General features: G+C 40.5%; 1 protein-coding gene across 4 annotated transcripts in view; it reads right to left on the bottom strand.

Annotated features, from left to right (window-relative positions):
• Window positions 1-23547, bottom strand: part of WARS2 (tryptophanyl tRNA synthetase 2, mitochondrial) — a 95588-nt gene extending 72041 nt beyond the window's left edge. Inside the window, exon 1 of one of the 4 annotated variants that reach the window (XM_019458010.2) lies at window positions 23445-23547. In XM_019458010.2, the coding sequence (XP_019313555.2) occupies window positions 23445-23534 (90 nt within the window). In that variant the 5' untranslated portion in view covers window positions 23535-23547. Of the gene's footprint in view, window positions 1-10326; window positions 10342-23444 lie in introns of those variants that run through there. The other 3 variants (XM_053890667.1, XM_019458009.2, XM_053890671.1) reach the window with 3 other exon arrangements.
• Window positions 23548-23559: the final 12 nt, after the last annotated feature.

The raw sequence follows: 23559 nt of genomic DNA, 5'->3' as shown, positions 1-23559 counted from the left end.
AATGATGGTGGGTTTGATTAGGGTATTGGCAGGCAAATGGGAGAAATGTGGACAGATCTGATAAATATTTGGAAAGGAATTTCAGTAAGACTTGCTGATAGAATGGGTGTATGGCTGAAGAAAAGGGTGGTACCAAGTGGAAATCCTAAGTACTAGTTGGCGAAACTGGTAGCTGGGGCCATTTTTTGTTCTGTTTTGGACAAGTTTAAGATCCTTACTAGTCTTCTACAAGGAAATGCTAATTGGGTCGATGGATACGAATACAAGGCATAGGGGAGAGCTGGAAGTGTCACTTTGGAAATCATGAACATATTCATGGTATTTAAAGCCAAGACACTGGACTAGCTCACTAGCATAAAGAGTGTGGTGAACTCAGGATATAGCTCAGCAGCCCTCTAACACATCATGTCAGAGAAGCCAGGATATGTGACTAACGAGGTACAGCCAGAGGGGTAGTAGTGAGATCAGGAGCCTGTGTCCTGGAAGCCAACACATAAAATAAGTGTTTTGTAAAGGATGGAGTTCAACTCTGTCAATGGCTACTGATTGATCAAGCAATATGATTACTAAATATTGCCCACTGGATTTGGCATTGTGAAGGTTACTGACTTTGATATTCTACAGCAGGGAGGTAGACGAGAAACCAAAGCCTGTTTGAGGAGGTGGAGAAAGCAAGTACTGACAACTTTTTAGGGAAGTTCTACCATGAAAGGGAGCAGAGAAGTGGGGCAGCAGTTAAAGGGAGTTACTGGGTCAAGATGTGTATTTTTAAGATGGAAAATAATCAGAGCATTTTGTATGATGATAGGAATTATCCAGAGGGGGAGACAGTATGATGCAGGCGACGAAAAGAAGAGAATATAGAAACAGGTGTTAAGTCCTTACGAAGGTGAGGGGGTGCCTGGGTGACTCAGTTGGTTGAGCATCTGACTGTTCATTTTGGCTCAGATCATAATCTCATGTTTTGTGGGCTCAAGCCCCGCATCAGGCTCCATGCTGGCAATGTGAAGCTTGCTTGGGATTGTCTCTGTCTCTGCCCCTCGCCCACTTGCTCTGTCTCTCGAAATGACTAAACTTAAAAAAAAAAAGAAAAAGTAGAGGGAATCCAAAGCACAGATGGATTGAGTGACCAACACAGGAGCAGGAACATGGCTTCCACTGTGACTTGAGACAAGAGAACATGAGGCTAGATGCTGAAACAAAAACAGGGAGCGAGTGTGTTGTGGTGTTTTCTTAATGAAGTATGGAGTGGGAATCTTACCTGTTTGCCAGGAGGTAGGGCAAGGTGCAGGAGTGGAAATAACAGTGTCTCAGAGAGTCTACCTTTCAGAAAGGGAAACCGATTTACTAGACAAACATAGTTGCCAGGCAATAGTAAGTGCCTGTTTGAAGACTTTGGTCAGCAATTAAAGTTGAAGCAATTAGTCTGCCATGTAATATTCTGCAGCTACGTTTGGCTGCTTGGGTATAAGTGAGAAGAAAGTGAAGAGTGGGCTGGGTTTTGCTGAATGCGAACAGCACGGGGATTGAGAATATTCACCAAGGAGCGATTCACGATGACTGGCCGTGAGGAATGGGGTGGTGGATCATGAGAAAGGAGTCAGGTCAGTAGGTTGGGGGACATGATAGGGTTGGAACACAGTTGGCCTGTGAGTGCCTGATGAAGTGAAGAGGGGGTCAGCTGGTGGGTTTCATAACGTGGGGTGATGATAGGTGACATTTGTGATGCTATGCCAGTGAGGACAAGATCCAGAGTTGAAGCCATGTGGGAGTACTCAGAATTTGTTTCTTTTTTTAAATTTTTTTTTAATGTTTTATTTTTGAGACAGAGAGAGAATGAGCAGGAGAGGGACAGAGGGAGAGGGAGACACAGAATTCTCAGCAGGCTCCAGCCTCTGAGCTGTCAGCACAGAGCCTGATGCAGGGCTCAAACTCGCGGACCGTGAGATCATGACCTGAGCCAGAGTTGGACACTTAACCAACTGAGCCACCCAGGCGCCCCAGTACTTAGAATTTCTGAGTGTGAGCAGAAACCCAACTGGCTCTAACTAGAGTAGAAAAGACTGGCTAGCAGAAACAACCCAGCTAGGATGTTGCTGCTGCCACTGGATACTGCAGGGCCTATCCCACTGCCACCACAAAGCTCATCGTCCACCTCTTCCTCTTTTAGCCTCCCCACTGTAAGATTCAAAGGCCCAGGCAGGTGAGTACCAGTGCTAGAGCTTGGGTCCTGTGCCCTTCCTTACTCGTTCTACCTGAGGGCAGAGAAAGAGGGGAACTCCTCCTCAGGATTCCACAGTGATACAAGTTGTCCTGCCCCCCATTAAAGAATCAGAGGATTCTTTAAAACTAAGAAGGGGTCTGGACAGACAATGGCAGTAAAAAAAAACAAAAAACAAAAAACAAAAACAAAAACAAAAACACGTTAAAAAAATTGTTTTTTAACATTTATTCACTTTTTGAGAGAGAGAGACAGAGTGTGAGTGGGGGAGGGGCAGAGAGAGAAGGAGACACAGAATCCAAAGCAGGCTCCAGGCTCTGAGCTGTCAGCACAGAGCCCAACGCGGGGCTTGAACCCACAAACCGTGAGATCATGATCTGAGCCAAAGTCGGACACTTAACCGACAGAGCCACCCAGGTGCCCTCTACCCCCCAAAACGTTTTCAAGAACAAAAGGTAAAAGATAAAAAAAAAATTGTGCTTAATCACATGAGTTTGTGAAGGACTGGACTGAAGAGGAGCTGGCCAGGCACTGTTCTAGATACTGGGAGGCAAGGGTGACCAAACAGGTCAAACCCTGCTCTCTGGGCGCTCATCTTGCAGCAGGGGACCTGGTGTCTCTGCTCCTTCCAACAAACAAGGCTTCTGCTGCAATGTCAAAGCCACACGGCAACAGTGTGATCTTGAGGATCCCCTTTGCTGCAATCGTTCCTGCTGGCTAATCCTTGAAATTCTTTCCGCAGAACCCCAAATCTTTTCATCTATAATAAATAATAAAAGGCTTAAAATGCCAAATGATTGGTTGAGGTAAAAATAACCAAACTCATTTGTAGTTAAATATATCAAATGAGAACAATAACAACTGCGGTCAATATAAATTGAGTGCCCTGCTATGCCAGGCCCTTCCCAGTCCTTACTTGACCATCACAGCACACCCACAACACGGACACTATTACTAGTCCCACTTTACAGATAAGGGGACCAAGGCATAGAGGTGTTAACTTAACTTGGGTGGGAGGTGGCAGGGCCCAGAGGTCTGGCTCTAATGATTTGATTATCACAGCCTTTCCTTTGTTGTTGTTGCTTTTGTGTTTAAGTCAGGGGGGTGATCTGAGAGCAGGTAAACCCTATAGGAAAAGCAAGCCACCGAGGGCAGAAAGAGAGAGGCCAGCCTGAAAGGGGCCAGATAGAAGCCATGAGTATGTGTCCAAAACTCAGAGGGATAATGCTGCTAAGAATTGGCAATCTGGCTTTGCCTGATTTATGGTTCAGAAGAGATTTTGTTTGTTTTTCTTAATCGAGGAGAATTGCTGCTCTCAATATCAGGAGATCTGAAGGGAGAACAGAAGAACAAGAAGATTCTGAGAGCAGAGTCCCTGAATGGCAAGATGGGAGTACGGACAGTCTGTACAGTTTGGAGCAGAATAAATTATAACTTTGGATGTATCAGATAACTAAAACAAGGCACAAAACCGGACCAATGCTGTCCATGATGCCCCATTTAGTCAGCTGGCCGGATCCCAGCAAGGGCTTCTCCAGCTGTCACTGTGGGAGATTTGGGAGCTGCCCTAGTATTTAGGGTGCAGCTTAGGGGCCATTCCTGTCCACAAGGAAAAGTCACGTTTGTGGTTAGGGTTTGGAAACCGTTCCTGAATCCCTTTCCTGTGTAAGAGACAAAATGGCAATTGCCCTACAGTTTTACCTATTGCAGAGGCTATAAATTCATCCCTAAGTACATCCTGCATAGATTCAAACCAAAGCTCGCTTTATCAGCACTTAGAGTTAGATGGCCTCCAGCTACCTTAAAACACAGCCATATGCTCTCTGACATTACAGGTCCTATTATGCAAGGCCCCTCCCCAATCCCAGAGGAGACCAAACAACATGCCATTGCTTGCTGTTGCTTCCTATTCACATTTTTAAATAACAGAATAAAAAGAAAAAAAATCCAGCCACAATTGGCTCCAGTTGGTGTGAATAATGAGATGTGGTTGTCAGATTCCTGGAAAGCCGCCAGCGTGGTCATTAGCTGGCCGGTACCAGGCCCACTTATAAAGAGGATAAGGAATACCACTTTAAATAAGGTCAATTTTAAGGAGACTTTAAGTTTGGCATTTGGGTGTGGGATGAAACAGTCTACAAATTAAAGCTCTCGCTGCATGAAGTGCCCTCCCAAAGAAAGGGAATAGACTGAGATGAGACAGAGCTTCCTCAATTTTGGAAATCAAGCTTTGCCCAATTAAAATCTGGTCCTTTTTTGAAGTCTATGATGGAAGAATCCTAGCTTTGACAAGCTGGCAGTAATCCTTGTGATCTATTTTACTGGGATATATATTGTCACAGCAAAAATAAAACATTCTACAAAACTGGAGAGCAGGCCCTGCCTGTGATCATTAGACAGACTGGACCAAGTGCCTCAAGCCTTTGATGCCCCCGACATATTATTTTCTGGATGGTGTCCAGCAACCCAATGCAGAATAGCTTTTTCTCTACTGTATCCAGATGGCAAATGGAAGAGATCAAATTCAACAGTTTCAGAGCTAACCTTAATGGATGTGAAAGGCTGGATTCTCTACTAGCTGTTCAGAGATCTACAAAACGAAAAAAAAAGGGGGGGGGCTTTGAACAAAGAGACAAATAATTGGCTTTTTTTTTCCCTCTCTCTCTTCAAAACTAAACCATGGATGTGATAATCTGGTTCAAATCCATCTTCTGGTTGAAAAAGACAGCCAAATATCTAATCAGTTCTAATCATTGACACTCTCATGACACTTTCTGTGAAGTTCAGATGAGTGTTGTTCTTAATCTTCTGCATCTTTTTTTTTTACACTCTTCAAGCAAATATTTTCAAGCTTGCTCTATTTCCTCCAAAACTTTAATAAAAAATAGATATATTCCTAAATGTTTAAGCAGCAGCATCTTACAGTAAGATTTTATACCCCTACAAATGTTGAATTTCAGAGTTGGCTAACATGAGCCTTACATATTTGTTTTTGTATACACATACATGAGAAGTTCACTTATAAAGTGATTTATACAGAAAGGAATAAGGTATGAAGGTCTACCTCGTTCTCTAGACAAGAGGTTTTACGTGTTGAAGTACCACAAATACTTCATTATAAAACAATTTCACAAAAAGTCCTATGGCGTAGATTGTAAGACCAGCTTTGTAACTGGGTAGCAATAGAGAAAGGCAATGATGAGGAGGAAGGCTCAATATTTGAAACAAGGAAAGTTTACCTTCTGCGAGTCTTAACCACGGTTTATGGACTTCTGAACTTGCACACAAAGTTTTGAGAGTTTATGTACATATTTTTCTAGGTGGAAGGTCCACATTGTAATCAAAGGAAATAGCGACCTCCCCCCCTCCCCCAACCCAAAAAGTATAAGAACTCTGAGGACAAGACTTAATAGAAACAAGATGAGGTACATTAACATATCTAAAGAAAGAATACCTCCCCTGGAGGGTAGAAGCTTAGAAAAGCAACACTGTTGGGAAAACCTTGGACATGTGTTTTCAAGAGCTGTCCAAGAGAAATGGTGCCCTGAAACAGGCCAAGAATATGTTACCCAAGGAGCAAGTATGTCCCATAATGAGATGAAGCTTTGGGTTATTATGACTTAATTACACAAGCCAATAAGGTGATCTAATGAACTCCCCTTGTTCTGATTCCCCACACGTCAAGCCACCTTATTTAATAATCTGGCTTTCCAGTTCAATTTGCCTCCAAGTAGAGACTCTGGTAATCAGTAAAGAAAAGCAGCCGGTACTCCGTCATTCTAAATTCACATATGATATATGGTGTGCACGTGGGTGTGTGCATGCACTTGAGTGTGGGTGCACACGCGTTCAGGTGGATTGGTCTATGAAACATTTTCCTCATTTGGTGTCTAGGAGGTCACCTTTTTTCTACTTTTCCTTCTACCCATCTGGCTACTACTATCTTGGCTGGTCATTCTCATCATCTTCTCTTAATGTTGAAATGCTCACAGGCTCAGTACCTGGATCTCTTCTCTTTCTACAAACACTGCCTAGATGATCACACCCAGTCTCATAGCCTGAAGCCCAGTCTCTACCAAAAGCTCACAGATTTATAGATCTAGGCCTCACTCTTGAGCTTTGGTCTCATAAATCTAACTGCTTACCTGACATCTCCACTCAGATGTTCCCTGGGCATCTAAACTCCACATGTCTAAAACTCAACCCCTCATCTGCTCACCACCCCCACCCCCCCCACCCCCGCAAGACTTGTTCTTCTTATAATCTTTAAGTGGCAAATTCATTCTTCCAGGTGCTCTGGCCAAAAGCCTTGGAATCAATCTTGACTCTTTTCTTTCTTTCATCCTATATCGAATCAGAAAATCTTACTGGCGTTACCTCCTTTAAAATAAATATCCAGAATCTGACCACTTCTCGTGAAGCCAATTTGTACCACTCACCCAAGTCTGAGCCATCATCATCTCTTGCATGCATCCTGTACTAGCCTCTTAACTCATCTCCTTGCTTCTATCCTTGCTCCTCTGCATTCTATTTTTAACATGACAACCAGAGTAAGCTTTAAACCTTCATCAGATCATATCAGTCCTCTAAACAAAAGCCTTCCAATGGCTTTCCAACCCAACCCATGTAAAAGACAAAGTCTTTACAATTGCTTTTGAGGTGCTGTACAACTGAATCCCCCACTTCCACTTTTCTATTAGTCACCTGACTTCATGTCCTACTACCATATTGGGCAGCATAATTAAACCCAAGGTTAGAACCCTTGCCCCCTCCCCTTTTTAGGTCTGTGCATTTTGTTGTTCCTGTGACAAGTTACTTAACATCTGTCTTACAGATCCTCATCTGTTAGCACCAGCACTGGGTTTATATAGGGTTGTTACGAGAATTAAAAGACTTAATATTGGCAAAGTATTTAGAGTAGTACCCAACACATAGTAAGTAAGTATTGCATAATATTTGTTAAACAAAGGAAATGCCCACTCTTCTTCAGCCATACTAGCCTCCTTGCTGGTCTTCAAACATGCTAGATTAGACTTTTTCAATTCTTATTTCCTCCACCTGGCATGTTCTTCCCCCACATATCCAGTTTGTACATATTCTCACCACCTTCAGGTCTTTCCTCAAATGATGCCTTTTTGGAAGCCTTCACTGATTAGCCTTCACTTAATCTAAAACTGCAGTTACCATCCCCTGTCCCTGCTTTATTTTTTCCATATCACTTAATATCATATAACATATTATATATTTTAATTACTTCTTTTTATTTGTTTCTGCCTCTGAAATGTAAGATTTTTGTCGATGTCTTTCAATGGTCTATCTCCAACACCTAGCACATAACAAATATTCAATATTTGTTGAATACATCAATACAAATCAAATATTCATGACCTGGGCGCCTGAGTGGCTCAGTGGGTTAAGCGTACGACTTCAGCTCAGGCCATGATCTCGCGGTCCCCACGAGCCCCACGTCGGGCTCTGTGCTGACAGCTCAGAGCCTGAAGCCTGCTTTGGATTCTGTGTCTCCCCCTCTCTCTCTGCCTTTCCGCCACTAATGCCCTGTCTCTCTCTCTCAAAAATAAGTAAACATTAAAAAAAAATTTATGACTTTATTATTCCCATGAATTAGAGATGAGGACATAGTTCACCAGGTGACAAATCCAAATAATATTCCATTGAACAGTCTTTTAATAGTTCAGGAGACATTGGTTATAAATGTGTCAAAATCTCTTACATGGCTACAAAAATTGGAGAATAATTGTTTACACTTATTCAGCCCTTTGTTGTTATGTTCCCACCTCTTGAATACTCTCCTAAATCAATTAAAGGCTTAGGAAGCTGGCTCTCTTTCTTCCTTAATTTCCATCATCCAAGAGAGTTCAAGGTACACTACCCGTGAAATACACTAGCATTCAATATACTCCTTTAGTCTTTCTAACTTCAACCACCTATTCCCATGGTCAGCCACTGGACCTTGTCATCACCCATGATTCCTCCATTTCTGAAATCATAAATGTCAATATTCAACTCAGTCTAAAACCATCCGTCAACCCTTTCATGCTTTTATTTCCACTATACCTGCTCCCCAAGCTCATTTAGGAATCAAGGCCTCCGATTATTCCATTTTTTCTTGGTGCAGCAGTCCCTGTCTATCTCCTCCCCACCCCTCCCCAGCCTGGCCCCAAGGTCAATCACTCGGACTGCTCTCATTTGCAACCCAACTCCCTTTGCTATTATGTCTCAACAGCCACATAAAAACACCAATCCCAGATCAAGGCTAGAGAGCTGTTCTTCATTTATACACCTTGGTGGCTATGCACTTTGGTGAAAAATCTCAAAAACAATGCAGAATCTAGCTATAAATCTAATTTATGGTTTCTCATCTCATTTAGGGCCTCAACTCTCAACACTGCTAATTGAATCCTTTTTTTAAACTTACATAGCTCTTACAATGTGCCTGGTACTGTTCTAGATACGTCTAAATATTAACTCACTTAATCCTCACAGTAGTTCTCTGAGGTAGATACTATTATTGACCCTGTTCTACAGATGAAGAGTTAAGGCACAGAAAGGTTAAGTGACTTGCCCAACACATAATGCTAGTTAGGGATTTCAGTGGTTGAGCTTACTAGCTCTGAACCCTGGCAGTTTGGCCACAGAGTTCAAGTTTTTAACTTTTAATCCATCATACAGATGAAGAAAATGAGATAGAGAGGTTCAGTAATTTGCCCATGGACATCCAGTTATCAAGTGGAAGAACTTGGATTGAACCCTGCCAGACTGTAGATGCCATATGCTAAACCACTACGCGATACCATCTTTTCAGGTCGTAAGCCCCTTGGGAGAATTATATCCAACAGGTTTTGGAGTTCCTGGATTTCTCATCCCATTTGCAGCCAACTAATCTAGACACACAGCCATCTTTCCCCCAGTCTCAGGGTTGATCTCTCCCAGTGTTTAGTCATTTGCTCCAGATTACATTTCTTTTGTTTCTTTCCATCTCTTTCCTTTATCTTCAACCTCTCCATCTTTACTGACTCCTCTAATCATACTCAAGTCTCTTCTATCCTAAAAGATCCTACCACCAAAAACTTTGCTTTTGTCGATCATTCTTCACAGCTCTCTTCCCCGTCTCTGACACTTCTCAGTCAGCCTCCTCAAAACAGCAGTCCTCACTTCCCCACCTTTTGTCTCCCAGTAATTAATCTTCCGCACCAATAACTCTTCTAAAGCTGTTGTTGCTAATATCTTTAGTGACATACCAACTGTACAAACCAATGGATCATTTTTAGTCTTTATCATACCTTACCACTATCGTGCTCTTCACTATCTTTGAAATTCTCTACCTCTTTAAAATCCTTAGGTCCACACTTACACTCCAGTGATTGTTCTCCCATCACTGTTTCTTTTTTTAGATTCATCAACTTTTGGCTCTCTCCTAGAGTTTGAGCCTATGTAGGGTTAAAAACCTGTGATTTTTAAAAATTATTTTTCCCACTTTACATGCTTTTCTTGATGATTTCACAAAAGACAGAAATTTAAGTGCTAGTCAGCTGGCAGTAATCCTATCAGTAGTCATGGCTTTGTCATTCCTTTCTGAAGATCCACTCCTTTCTCTCCCCATCCCTTCTAACATGTGGTCCAAATGGAAGCTAGACGACCCTATCTCTAAATGTAAAGGTGGGCATTTGGCTTTCAAGAAGACAGGTATCATGGAAGTCTGACCCCAAACCCTGCCATTTAGACAGAAAAATAAAGACTAGAGCATAAGCTGGATCTCTAGTCGAGTCATAGTTATGTTAATATATTCCCAATCAAAATTAAGGACACATGGTCTGCTAAAAAATTTCTGTTCCATTTTAGAATGTGAAAAACAATGCGGGAGATATCATGTGGATACTGAAACATTGGAATCTGCAAGACATTTTAAAGATTTAGGGGTATAACTGGTCCCTGATTTAACAAGATATCTGGCCACTGTAGTCACAGACTTATCTGGAAGATGCTGCAAACCAACCCCTTTTAACAGACATGACATTCTGTGATTATGCTGGGATGATTTAAGGTTTTATAAAACATCTAAATGATAAATTAGTAACACATATAACAATAAAACTACTAAAATGCCACTGGCCACTTTGAAAAGAAGAAAATATAAGTTCTTTGTAATATAGACTTAAATTCTGCTTGGATCACACTGCTGTATTCTTACTATGAAGCAAAGAAAAATAAAACAGCATTAGATTGGAAGCTTACAAGTGGCCTCACTGTCTACACAGTGTAACAGTGCAGTAGGACCTAAGGCTGTTTATCTATGTAGAGCATACCAAGATCTATAGAGCAAAGGTACCAGGCATAGTGTGACAGGTTGCTTTAAAGGGACTTAAGATGGACAATTAAGAAAAAAATGCAATGCAATGCTGATATGATAAATGAGCTGCTTATTTCCTTCATGAGTTGCAGAAAGCATACTCTTGATTTATAACAGTTAAAAAAACGTAACATCAGTTGTATAGATAATATAGCACATTTGTTGAACCAGACAGTCTTCTAAGGTAAAACCATGCTCAAAATAAAATCTTCTCATCTTAATCCTGAGTATGTCTATATTTTCCTACAGACAAAAGTAATAAACTTTAATATGATACGCAAAAGTAGCAAACTGCAGTGTAATTAGCTATGCCTATGAAAAATAAATTTAGAGCTAGAGAGGCAATAAAATCAGTTATAGGAACAAGTTGAAAATTAGTCTTCTTGGAAAATCATTGAAATAAAATTGGTATTACCTTCCAATCACTTATAAATATCTGGATACTTAGGACAATAGTAAGATCACTTAGTAACTGCAGCAAACACTGAACATCTTCTGAAATACATAAAAATATATACAGAAACGTATGGTTTAAATTCAACAGTATACTAAATGCCAATGGTATGCACTTTCTCTTGTCTTACCTCCTTGGCTTTATTTTTCACTGAGTTCATTCACTTAAAAACTTACTGAGCTCTTTCTGCTACAGGAATTATTATGCCAAGGATTTAAGTAATAACTCATTTTCTCACACATACAGTTATCATAGCCAAGTCTCAACAGGAAGAATCCTTCCCTCCCAGCTTTTATGACTGGTGGTGGCCTCCATGAATGGTAAAATCCATTCTGGTAAAATCTGTCTGCTGAGTGGCAGCCTAAGGCTGCACCTGTGGAATCCTGGTATTAATTATAAGCCATTTCTTGCTGGAGCGCTCATAAAAGGTCTAAATAAAAAAAGAGCATGCTCTCCATCTGTCCTAAAGCAAATGTCTATAAGCAGAGAATATAAGGAAGGATGTGTTAATTTCTATAAGGAAGGTATAAAGTCCTATAAAACTTAAAAATGGGAGCAATCATTTCCAGCTTCAGAACAAAGTTTTCTGGAACAAGTATATAAATTCTGTTGTTGTTGTTATAAGTTCTTGTTAGCTAACATACTGTGTAATAGATTCAGGTGTACAACAGTGATTCACCACTTCCATACAATACCCGGTGCTCATCACAGCAACTGCACTCGTTAATCCTGTTTACCTATTTTAACCATCCCCCCACCAATCTCCCCTTGGTAACCATCAGTTGGTTCTCTATAGTTTACTCTGTTTCTTGGTTTGCATCTCTTTTTTTTTCCCCCTTTGCTCATTTGTTTTATTTCTTAAACTCCACATAAGTGAAATCATATATTTGTCTTTCTCGGACTGACTTGTTTAGCATAATGCTCTCCAGCTCCATCCGTCACTGCAGATGGCAAGATTTCATTCTTTTTTATGGTTGAGGAATATTCCATCAGCATATATACACCACATCTTGTTTATCTATTCATCAGTTGATGGACACGCAAGCCGTTTCCATAGTTTGGCTATTGTAAATAATGCTGCTATAAACATTAGGGTGCATGTATCCCTCTGATTTTGTGTTTTTGTATTCTTTGGGTAAATACCTAGTAGTGCAATTGCTAAATTTAACTTTTTGAGGAACCTCCATACTGTTTTCCACAGTGGCTGCACCAGTTTGCATTCCTACCAACAGTGTAGGAGGGTACTCTTTTCTCTACATCCTTGCCAACACCTGTTGTTTCTTGTATTGTTTAGTCATTCTGACAGTTGTGAGATGGTATCTCATTGCAGTTTTGATTTATATTTCCCTGATTATGAGTGATGTTGAACATCTTTTCATGTGTTTGTTGGCCATCTATATGTCTTCTTTGGGGAAATATCTGCTCAGGTCTTCTGCCCACCCCCCCTTTTTTTTTGAGAGAGAGGGTGAGAGCACCCACACAAGCAGGGGAAGGGCAGAGAGAAAGAGAGAGAGAGAGAGAGAGAGAGAGAGACACTCTCAGGCAGGCTCCACACCCACCTTGGAGCCTGACATGGGGCCTGATCTCTCAGCCACGAGATCATGACTTGAATGGAAATCAACAGTCAGACACTTAAAAAATGGGCTGAAGGGGTGCCTGGGTGGCTCAATTGGTTACTTGGATTATTTATTTTTTTGGGTGTTCAATTTTATAAGTTGTTTATATATTTTGGATATGAACCTTTATCAGTTACATCATTTGCAAATATCTTCTCCCGTTCCGAAGGTTGCCTTTCATTTTGTTGATTGTTTCCTTTGCGTGTACAAGATTTTTATTTTGATTTAGTCCCAATAGTTTATTTTTGCTTTTGTTTCCTTTGCCTCAGGAGACATATCCAGAAAAAAAATCACTACAGCCGATGTCAAAGAGTTTACTGCCTGTGTTCTCCTCTAGGATTTTATGGTTTCAGGTCTCACATTCAGCTCTTCAATGCATTTTGAATTTATTTTTGCGTATGGTGTAAGAAAGTGGTTTAGTTTTATTCTTTTGCATGTTGCTGTCCAGTTTTCCCAACACCATCTGTTGAAGAGACTATCTTTTTTCCCATTGGATATTCTTTACTGCTTTGTCGAAGATTTATTGATCATATAGTTGCAGATTCATTCCTGGGTTTTCTATTCTGTTTCATTGATCTATGTGTCTGTTTTGGGCCATTACCATACTGCTTTGATCACTATAGCTTTGTACTATAACTTGAAGTCTGGAATTTTGTGGGTTTTTTTCATTTTTAAAGAATGGTGGAATACAGACAAATAAGAATGGAAAGAAAGGCCTTTCCAAGAAGAGACAATGGCATTAACAAATAAGTAAAAGGGAAAAGCTCTGAACAAACTTGGAAATTCTATGAACTCCAAGGCAAAGGATCCATGCAAGACAGCAAAGACCTAGAGAAGTGTTTTGGATCTGGACTAGGGAAGGTCTTGAATGTGGAACTCTAAGGAGACTAAACTTCACAAGAGGCCTCAAAGGTTGCTGAGCAAGGGAAAATGCATAATTAGAGTGCTGCTTTAAGGAGATTAATCTGGTCAGACTAATTTTGTTGGGGCGGGGACAGGATGGAAGGGCAAGAAAGTGTGGTGATGGGGGAATCAAAGGATTATTAAGATTGATAAGGGTAGAGGAGAGAAAAGTTCACTGAGTAGACTTAAATGTTATTGAAGAAATAATCATCATCCAGCATGGAGGACCCACTAGATGCTGTGCAGTAGCAAAAGGAATATATATAAGGAATATATATATAATATATATATATATAAAATATATATATATATATTATATATATATATACATATATATATACACACACACACACACACATATATATACATATATATACATGTATATATACGTATACATATATATGTGTATTTTATACATATATATATACACATATATATATGTATATATATGTATACATATAAAATCTTGAATCCACATAAATTCCTACAAGGCATTATTATGAATAACTTACAAATGAGAAAACTAAAGTTTAGTTAGGTCAAATATTTGCCTGGCATCACAAAGTTAGTACAACCAGGCCTAATTGATCCCAAAAGTCATGTCCCTTTTGCTTTACCACACTTCCTCTTAGGAAGGGGCCAGTAAATTAAAATGACAAGGATACTGTTCATGTGACTGCTTATTCTCTAGACACTTGCTTCTCTAGGTTACAGAGTTTCACAGCTTGATAGCATGGGGGTGGCTGAAAAGTTGCCAGCCATTGGAGAAGCCAAAGTTGCCTGCCTACAGAGAAGGATCTTCCTTCACAACCAAGATGGCCAGGTAACTAGTATCCATGGAGGGGCAACCTGGCTCTCTCCCCAGAACTGGCACGGGCTCCACAGTCTGGTTCTTAACATCTCCCTTGAGACTCCACCTTCGTCCTGCACACTTAGCCCCAGCTCAAGACACCTCTTGTCTCTTGCAGAAAATTTATGAACTGGCTACTTAGCCCATTCTCCCCATGGGAGGACAGGAATCTAAATCAGGGATTTGAGTAAACAGCTCCATATCCCTTTTCCATTACATTCTCCTGCTTCCCAAAAGGGGCCCAAGGTAACATAGAGAGTAAAAGGTGGGGCTGAACGAACATAAAGTAGAATAGCCCATGCAGTCTCTGTTCATGTGGAGTATAAGGAAAAGGCCACGAGGAGCCCTGTGGTGTATAAAGTAAATTCTGTTCAATTTTGCTCATTTTAAAGCCTCAACAGCACCCTAATTAAGGTACTAATTGGTAATGATTCACTTTAATTCAATTAGTGAATTAGAGCCCCTTTTAGGAGCTCCTTGGAATAAGGATCCTTTGGAATAAAATTTTTCCTTATCACTTGCAGAAATGGCCCACACAACACTAATTACTTTCACCTCTCCCATCTTCCCACTTTGCACCTCTGCTACTTTTGAAGAAAGTACTCTCGCCATAAATCCCAACAAACCCTAGATAGTGGCCCCTTGGTCATCCATCAGCTTCAGCACTCACCACCTCCCCTCTGCCTGCAGGGCTGTGCACAGGTTGACCTTTTAGCTATAGACTGTGTATAAACAGAACTTCCTACATGCACCTTGGGACTCATGCGTTTAAAGCCCTTATTTTACACAGGGTAATCCTAGTGGCAATAGCCAAATAGAGACATGGAGATAAATTTACAAGACAGCTTTGCTCCTTCTTCATAACTCATGGAGCCAAACAAGAGTGTAGGAACAGTGACAACAAGGGATGATTTATAATTTCTACTCTGCATGTCACCATGGCAAGATACATGTCAGTGGCTTTCATGGAACAAATCTAAAAGTCAAGACAGTTATCACGGGCAATGTGTTTTAGAATTTAGCAGTTAACGAACAGAGTTTGGAATCAGGCTACCAGGGTTTATATCTTGGCCCTAACACTTGCTAGCTATGTGACCTTGGGTGAGTTATTTAACCTCTTACTATTCTCATCTATAAAATGTGGCTTATATTAGCACAAACCTCATTGGGTTGTGAAGATTTAATACGCTAACACATGTCAAATCATGCCTGGCACATAGTAAGCATCCAATAAATGTTTGCTAGTTCTACCTCCTCCATCATCATCATGTTTATAATAACCAAAATGATCATAGTCCTATCAGACCAGGGCCCCAAAATAACTTAAATACTAAACTGATTTTAATACAAATACGAAAATAACATCCAGTGAACTAAAACTTTAAAGAATACTGATATTAGGGGCTCCTGGGTAGCTCAGTCAGTTAAGCGTCTGACTTCAGCTCAGGTCATGATCTCACAGTTCGTGGGTTCAAGCCCCGCATTGGGCTCTATGCTGACAGCTCAGAACCTGGAGCCTGCTTCAGATTCTGTGTCTCCCTCTCTCTCTGTCCCTCCCACACTCACGCTCTGTCTCTCTTTCTCAAAAATAAACATTTATAAAATAAAAAACAAAAAGAATACTGATATTCACTTATTCATCACCCTTAGAAAACTGGTTAAAAAAAATGGGAAGACACAATGAAAATTTAATCAGTGAGTAAAAATTTTAGATGACTAAATAGTGAAACTTGGTATGTTGTACTCAAGATTAAATGAGAATATGTGAAGCATTTTGGAAACTACAAAGTGCTATATTACAAAATGATATTTTTATCAGTGAAAATAACAGATTCCATTTGAAAATGTACTACAAGGTGAGATTTGTTATTTTATTTTATGCTTTTAAATACCTTGATGAAAAATCCGCAACTACTGTCCTAAAGACCTGGGACAATAAGCAGTGTAACCTAGGTCATTCATTCAGGGCTCTATCCACAGTGGCATTGCCTGGCACTGTAATGTGTCACCAGCAAAGGAATGCAACCTGCACACTAGTTGGTGTCCTGGCCTAGAGGGCAAGGGATTGAGAGCAGAAGTTGTGAGAATCCCCATGGGTTAGAAATCTGCTGGCTTAATTCCGCTGTTCAGGAGACAAAGGGGCAGTCAAAAGGCAGTTCCTTAGCCAACCAGAAGTAGATTCAAGAGATGCAGGGATGACTGTGTGCCATGAAAAAAGAAAGCTGTAGATGAATTTTGATAAACGGTTTAGAGGCCCAACGGAACTTAGATGTCAGGGTGGTGTGAAGATCTTGATATGACCTTGATTCATTCAGTAGGCAGGGAAGTTAAGACCAAGTGCTACGCCTCCGACTAGGAATAAAAGATAGAGTATTGCTAAGAAATGATATATAGGGAAAACAGTAAATGCTCCAGCAGCGTTAAATTAAGTCAAGCTGGAGTCAACGTAGCACCTCTGTGCCTATAAATTACCTCTTTGTATCTAGTGTCTCACATGGGCAGATAAGCTCCCACCCTAAATAAGGAAATTGCTCCTGTAGAAATTCAAGAAGAAGCCTTAGGCCTCATGTTGCAGTCTCTAGAAGGGAAATTCCTGAACCCTGAGTGGTGGAATGGAATCAAGAGCAGAACTGGTTAAATGTTCTTTATGAGGAGGCGAGAGGCCAGGTTGGTTATAATAGTGACTGAGAGAGAATCCATAGAACCATCTTTGTGCAGAAAGATCAGCAGAAGTCAGCTATGTTGAGAAAGAAAGAAGGAAGGAGAGCAGGAAAGAAGGAAAATTGACTACTATTAATTTGAGTACTTGTATAGCCTAAGATAAATAGGGGGCTGGCACTGAGCCAGCCGACTGACGGAAGAGCATTCAACTCTAGACCTCAGGATCATGAGTTCGAGCCCCACGTTGGGTGTAGAGATTACTTAAATAAAACTTAAAAAAAAGATAATAGAACCTATGTTGCATTTTATTGATAAAATACATACATATCAAAGTGAATACTCTCAAACTACTTCTTTACACGGTAGCTCCTAAAACATAATTCATCCATCATATGTGATCATCAGCCAACAAACTTACTCGGACATGTTAGGAAGATGAAGTGTTTTTCAAATTTCATCATACGACATTGAAGATTGTGTGGCACCATCTCGGGGGCCTCTGTTGGTGGGCGGCAGGTGGGAGGAGTGGGGAGGGGCAGTGAGGTCACACAAGCAGGGCTCCAGCTACTCCTCTATTCTTGAAACAGGAACAGCTCGGCTTTTATGTTTTATCTAACAGGGATTGATGTAAGATTTTATTTGATGAAAAAATACTCATCAAAGTGGAAAAAGCACAGGCAAAGCTGAGTCTGAATCCCGGCACACCCATTTACTAGGCTTGGGAAAGTTATCTAATCTTTCAGAACTTTAGTTTCCTCTTGCATGAAATGGGTAGAATAATATTTCCATAATTGTGAGAAGAAAATAAGGTAAAGTGTGTAGAGCACACAACACAGGGCCTTAGCACATAGAAGATGCTAGCTGAATGTTAGCTCCTTTTCTGAAAGACTGGGTTATGGAGGTACATAGGCTTAAAAAAAAAAAAATATATATATATATATATATATATATATATATATTCACACACACATATATATATATATATACACACACACATATATTTGTGTAAGCCTCTGCAGACACTTCTGTAGCCTGCAGCCATGCAGCAGATATCCCGACAAAGGATCTCAGCCTTACTCTCCTTAGCATTTCCCAGCTGTAGATGTCATAAGAGTTGCTAGCAAAAATCCTCAGCATTTACTCACTGTTCCTCCTCTATATTTTCATCAGTGACCATCGGTAGTTTTCATTATCTACTCCAATGTATTTTTGAAAATTATTATTTCTAATAAGCTAAGTCAGTTCACAAGGAAAACCAATCTAAAGAAGATTTTAAGCGAATGGAGTCATAAGCTGATTGAACTTGAAAGGGGCTTTAGAGTGGGTCCCTGTAACACCACTGGAGAAAAACACAGAGAGATGAAGAAGCCCCATCAAACCAGCCCAGTTACTGTTTTACAAAATAATGGCTATGGAAGCTCCTGGTAGCTCTCCAGGCTGATTAGCTCTTGTTGCAAGTTGGATGGACAAGACGTGGCAGAGAAAAGCTAAGGGAAAAGTCACTGGGAATATCACCACATTTGAATCTCATTAAGATCACAGAAACCTACAGTAACAAATATTAATGGAAAAATATGGAATGAAATCCCAATAGTAAAATTCTAGCATCTTAATTCCACAATTAATTAGCAGTGTGACATCAGGCAAGTTACTTAACTAAAGTCTGTTTCCTCATGATTTAAAATAAACCTGCCTTAAAGCCTTGTTATGAACAGTATCTCTTCTGTGGTCTTCTTGCCAAAATCCACAACCCAATCATGAGAAAACATCAGACAAACCCAAATTCAGAGACATTCTAGAAAATAACTGATCAATTCTCTTCAAAAATGCCACGGTCATGAAAGACTGAGGAAGTGCCATAAATTGGAGGGGACACGACAACTAAATATGGGATCCTGGATTTGATCCTGGACCAGTAAGAGACTCGTGGAAAAATGGGAGAAATTTGAAATAGGTCTTTAGCTACTATTGTACCAAATTAATATCTTGGCTCTAATCACTGTGTCATGATCATGTAAAAGGAGGCCTGGTGAAGGGTGTACAGGAATACTAAGTACTACTATTGCAACTTGGTAAATCTGAAATTATTATAAAATGAAAAAATTAAAAAAAAAAAAAAGAACAATTGTTTAAAAAGCCTAGTCGAGGGGCGCCTGGGTGGCTCAGTCGGTTGAGTGTCTGACTTCAGCTCAGGTCATGATCTCACAGTTCAGGGGTGCAAGCCCCGCATCCGGCTCTGTGCTGACAGCTCGGAGCCTGGAGCCTGCTTTGGATTCCGTGTCTCCCTCTCTCTCTGCTCCCCCCCTGCTCACACTGTCTCTCTCTCAAAAATAAAATAAAGATTAAAAAAAAATTAAAAAGCCTAGTCGTGAGAACTAAATACAAGATCACTAATTTAATACATTGCCTTTTTTTTTTTTTTTTTTTTTTTTTTTTGTAGGCATGATTCCTTCATCCAATGGCTAAACTCAGTGGCCATTAACTGTAGGAACATTATGTTAACACTGGCCAGACCCAGGTTGGGACAGCTAACAGTGAAGTGTGTTGTTCAACTGCAACACAATGTGGACGTTTTATACTGAATGATTACAAATATTCTTGCAAAGGCCTACTAACCATCAATATTTCACTCTTGGTACAACACAATCATTCGTTAGTGCTTCAAGAAGTGTGGATTCTGTGTTTGGCCAATGATGACAGGCTTACATTTACCTAATGCCATCAGCATTTAAACATAGCATGTCAAATCTTCATTCCTTGGACTGTGACTACTCTCATCGTGTCAAACTTCAACAGTTTTTTGTGAGGTAACACCTGGCAAAATAAACCTCTTTCACATAAATTGTAGACAGCTCACAATGAGCATGGTTTGAAACACTGTTATTCGTGGTTCCTATGTTTTATTTTAAACTTGAGTCTACCTCTAGCCTTGAGGGGCAAAAACCTGCCTTTGAGATAACTAAAGGTTCCCAATGTCAACCTTATTATTCAAGATTTTGCTTTTTTAAGAAAACAGTAAATCAACCTAGGAATCACAATACTTTATCAGTCATAGTTTCCAACAAAGATCGGCTATGTGCCCCCCCACCCCCCACCACCCTGACTTCTGCCTCTCACCTCAGGGAATAACTGTGTAACCAAATAACAAGCAACGTGGCTATTTCGTAGATTTGATAGACTCATCCATATGATAAAAATACATTTTCTATTAACTATACTGTTGCAAAATAATTTCTGTTTTCTACAAAGGTTATGAGATATCATAAAAACGTCTAATCCATCTGGTTTAAGAATCCAATTCTTCCTTCACATATTTCTGCATCTGTTCACAAAAATCTCTTTGACTTCAAAGGAAGCTTTTCAAGAGAAAAAGAAGATACATACAGGAAAAGTGGCCATAAATTTCTAGTAGTCCTTTTCTAAAGCCATTTTAATAATAGCACTGTGGGACAGGTATCTCTTTAGGTCTTTAGAGATCTAAAATATCACAGATGAGATTAACGACTATGCATTTATATGGAGATTTATGCCTTAACACTTTATTATGGGTATAAAAGTGATATATCTTCAATTTAGAACATGTGAAAAATACAGAATGCTTAAAGAAGAAAACTTCAGCCACTTTTAACCCAAATTTAGGAAGACTAAAGCAAAACAAAAAAGTTAAGACTGGTTGTTTCCTTCCAGTCTTTGTGTGTGTATTTATCTAAATATTTATTTACAAACAATATTATAATTATACTATGAATACAATTTTGTATCTTTTCTCAACAGGCCTTTTAAGCCATCATATTTAATGACTAAATGTTACATGTAGGTTTATACTTTTTTTTTTTAACGTTTTATTTTATTTTTGAGACAGAGAGAGACAGAGCATGAATGGGGGAGGGGCAGAGAGAGAGGGAGACAGAATCGGAAGCAGGCTCCAGGCTCTGAGCCATCAGCCCGGAGCCCGATGCGGGGCTCAAACTCACGGACCACGAGATCTTGACCTGAGCTGAAGTCGGCCACTTAACCGACTGAGCCACCCAGGCGCCCCTAGGTTTATACTTTAAAAGAAATGCTCTCACTTACACATTTAATTCCTATGAAATGTAATTAATAAGATCATAAAGTAATAAAAGTACTCAAAGATAAATTAAAGGTTTGTAAACACTAATCTGTTCTGGAAGTTCTACATTTTGAAACTATCTAGCTTAGCAGTTGATTAACTTTAACATAACCATATTCATTAATTCCACTAGAACAATAATAGAAGTTTAAGAAATTTTTTCTTTGGGGTGCCTGGGTGGCTCAGTCACTTAAGTGTCTGACTTCAGCTCAGGTTATGATCTCATGGTTGGGAGTTTGAGCCTTGCATCAGGCTCTCTGCAGACAGCACAGAGCCTGCTTTAGATCCTCTGTCTCTCTCTCTCTCTCTCTCTCTCTCTCTGCCCCTCCCCTGTTCATGCTCTCTCTCTCTCAAAAATAGATAAAAACATTTTATTTTTATTATTATTTTTTTAATGTTTACTTATTTTTGAGACACGGAGACACAGAGCATGAGCAGTGGAGGGGCAGAAAGAGAGGGAGACACAGAACCCGAAGCAGGCTCCAGGCTCTGAGCTGTCAGCCCAGAGCCCAACGTGGGGCTCAAACTCACAAACCATGAGATCATGACCTGAGCCAAAGTTGGATGCTTAACCCACTGAGACACCCAAGCACCCCTAGATAAAAACATTTTTAAAAAAAGAAAGAATTTTTTTCTTTAGAATTTATAATAATTTAGTGCCCTAGAATTCCCTGGGCAATTAGTGGGCTCTAGCTTGCTTTCCTTTTCTCTTTGATTTTCTATTTCTCATGACATCCTCACTTCTTGGGTTTGAAATGAGAGGAAATTTGGGTCTAAGGCTGTTACTTTGGTATCATACGTTTTAACACGTTATTAGCTATAAAATAGTAATCAGCCTATTCTGGTTCTGCAAAATCAAACCCTCCAACTTCAAAGAGAGGGGTATTTAATGGATTTACCTAATTATGAATCAATTCTTACCTAACACTGCTGTCTGAAATTTAAAATAACATTTAAGTAGCTGTTTTGCTACAGTATATCCTTGATCCTTAAAAGAATCTTGTGAGGCCCATATCAATGAAGAAAACTTAAGTACAGAACATTAATAGTTTATGGGATGACTACTCAAATCTTGGTTTTCATAATTTATCTAATTGCTTTACTTTGGCTTCATAATTATGGAGCCATAGATTTTCCAAAGCTTTGAAGAACATTAACGTGTCAATGGGTCCAACCCTTCCTCTACCCATTTTGCTAAAGAAAAAAAAAAATCCAGTGAGATTTGTCTTGTCGTGTCATACAGCTAGCAAGTGGCAGACAAATCCCTTGGACTTTGATTTCTTAATTTCAAGTCTAATGCTCTTTCAATATACCAGTTACCACGCAAAATCCACACCTATGCATTATGACAACGAATACACAAGGCTGCCAAGAAATCATCTCATCACAGAATCTCAAGTTTCTCCCTACTTCCCCACAGATACCTCCCAAGAGATGTACAGCAAAGCGCCTACCACCGAGAGGTTGCACTTGGAAGACATTTAGTAAACGTCTGAATGAGTGAAGTAAATAACTGAACGAGTGAAAGGGGTATATATATGCGGCGTATATTCACAGACACTGACGGGGTGGGTTGAACCGTATCCACACTCTCAGCACGACACAGTAATGGTAACAGCAGTGCTGCCGGGCGCAGGACAGGACGATGCACTTTGGCAACGTGCTGTAATTCCTTCCCAGAGCCTGCAAGATACAAGTCTACTTGGGGAATGAGGAGGAACCAGAGAGGAAGACGCACCGACACTTGACACTGAAGTGCCGCACGGCCAGAAGGAGGACGTCAAGTGGCTGCTCCGATTTAAAAACATCGCCCAATTCCTCACAAGACCTCCTCTCTGATTTCTGCGCTGGCCCCTCGGCTTGCTGTTAGGGAAAGGAGGGTGAAACAGTAATAGAAAGAATAGAAAGAGGGGACCTTGAAAAGGCGGGCAGTCTGGGAAAGACCTGCCCTGGGGTGTGATGACTTCACGCGGACTCCGCTTCCTCGTTGCCCGGCAACAGCTGCAGGCCCACGTTCTACGAAGGCCCAGGGGGCAGGCGGAAGCGCGCTCCTCCCATCAGGGCGCCTGACATCATCGCACATCCTTGCAACGTCGCCACGTTCCGAGTAGGAGGGCAGTCTTAGGCTTGTCGATATTAGGAGAGAACCGTCTCGGTGCTCTCCAGAGGAAACAGGAAGAGAGAAGCAAACGGAGGGAAGGGAGACGGGAAGGATCTAGCGGGATGGGAAGCTGGCGGGAGAAAGACCGGCTTTGGTTACCTGGGGAGCGTGAGCAGCTTCGGGTCCTTTATGAAGTGCCCGGATGAAGCTCCAGCACCCACGCGCCTTCCGTATTGAGCGCATCGCCATCTTGAGAGGGGCGGAGCCGTCTTGG

Source organism: Panthera pardus, unplaced genomic scaffold (assembly GCF_024362965.1).
Source record: "Panthera pardus isolate Hobbes unplaced genomic scaffold, ASM2436296v1 HiC_scaffold_11, whole genome shotgun sequence".
Taxonomy (NCBI): domain Eukaryota; kingdom Metazoa; phylum Chordata; class Mammalia; order Carnivora; family Felidae; genus Panthera; species Panthera pardus.
Note: the sequence above shows the minus strand (reverse complement) of the source record. Positions and strands in the feature narration are given on the sequence as shown.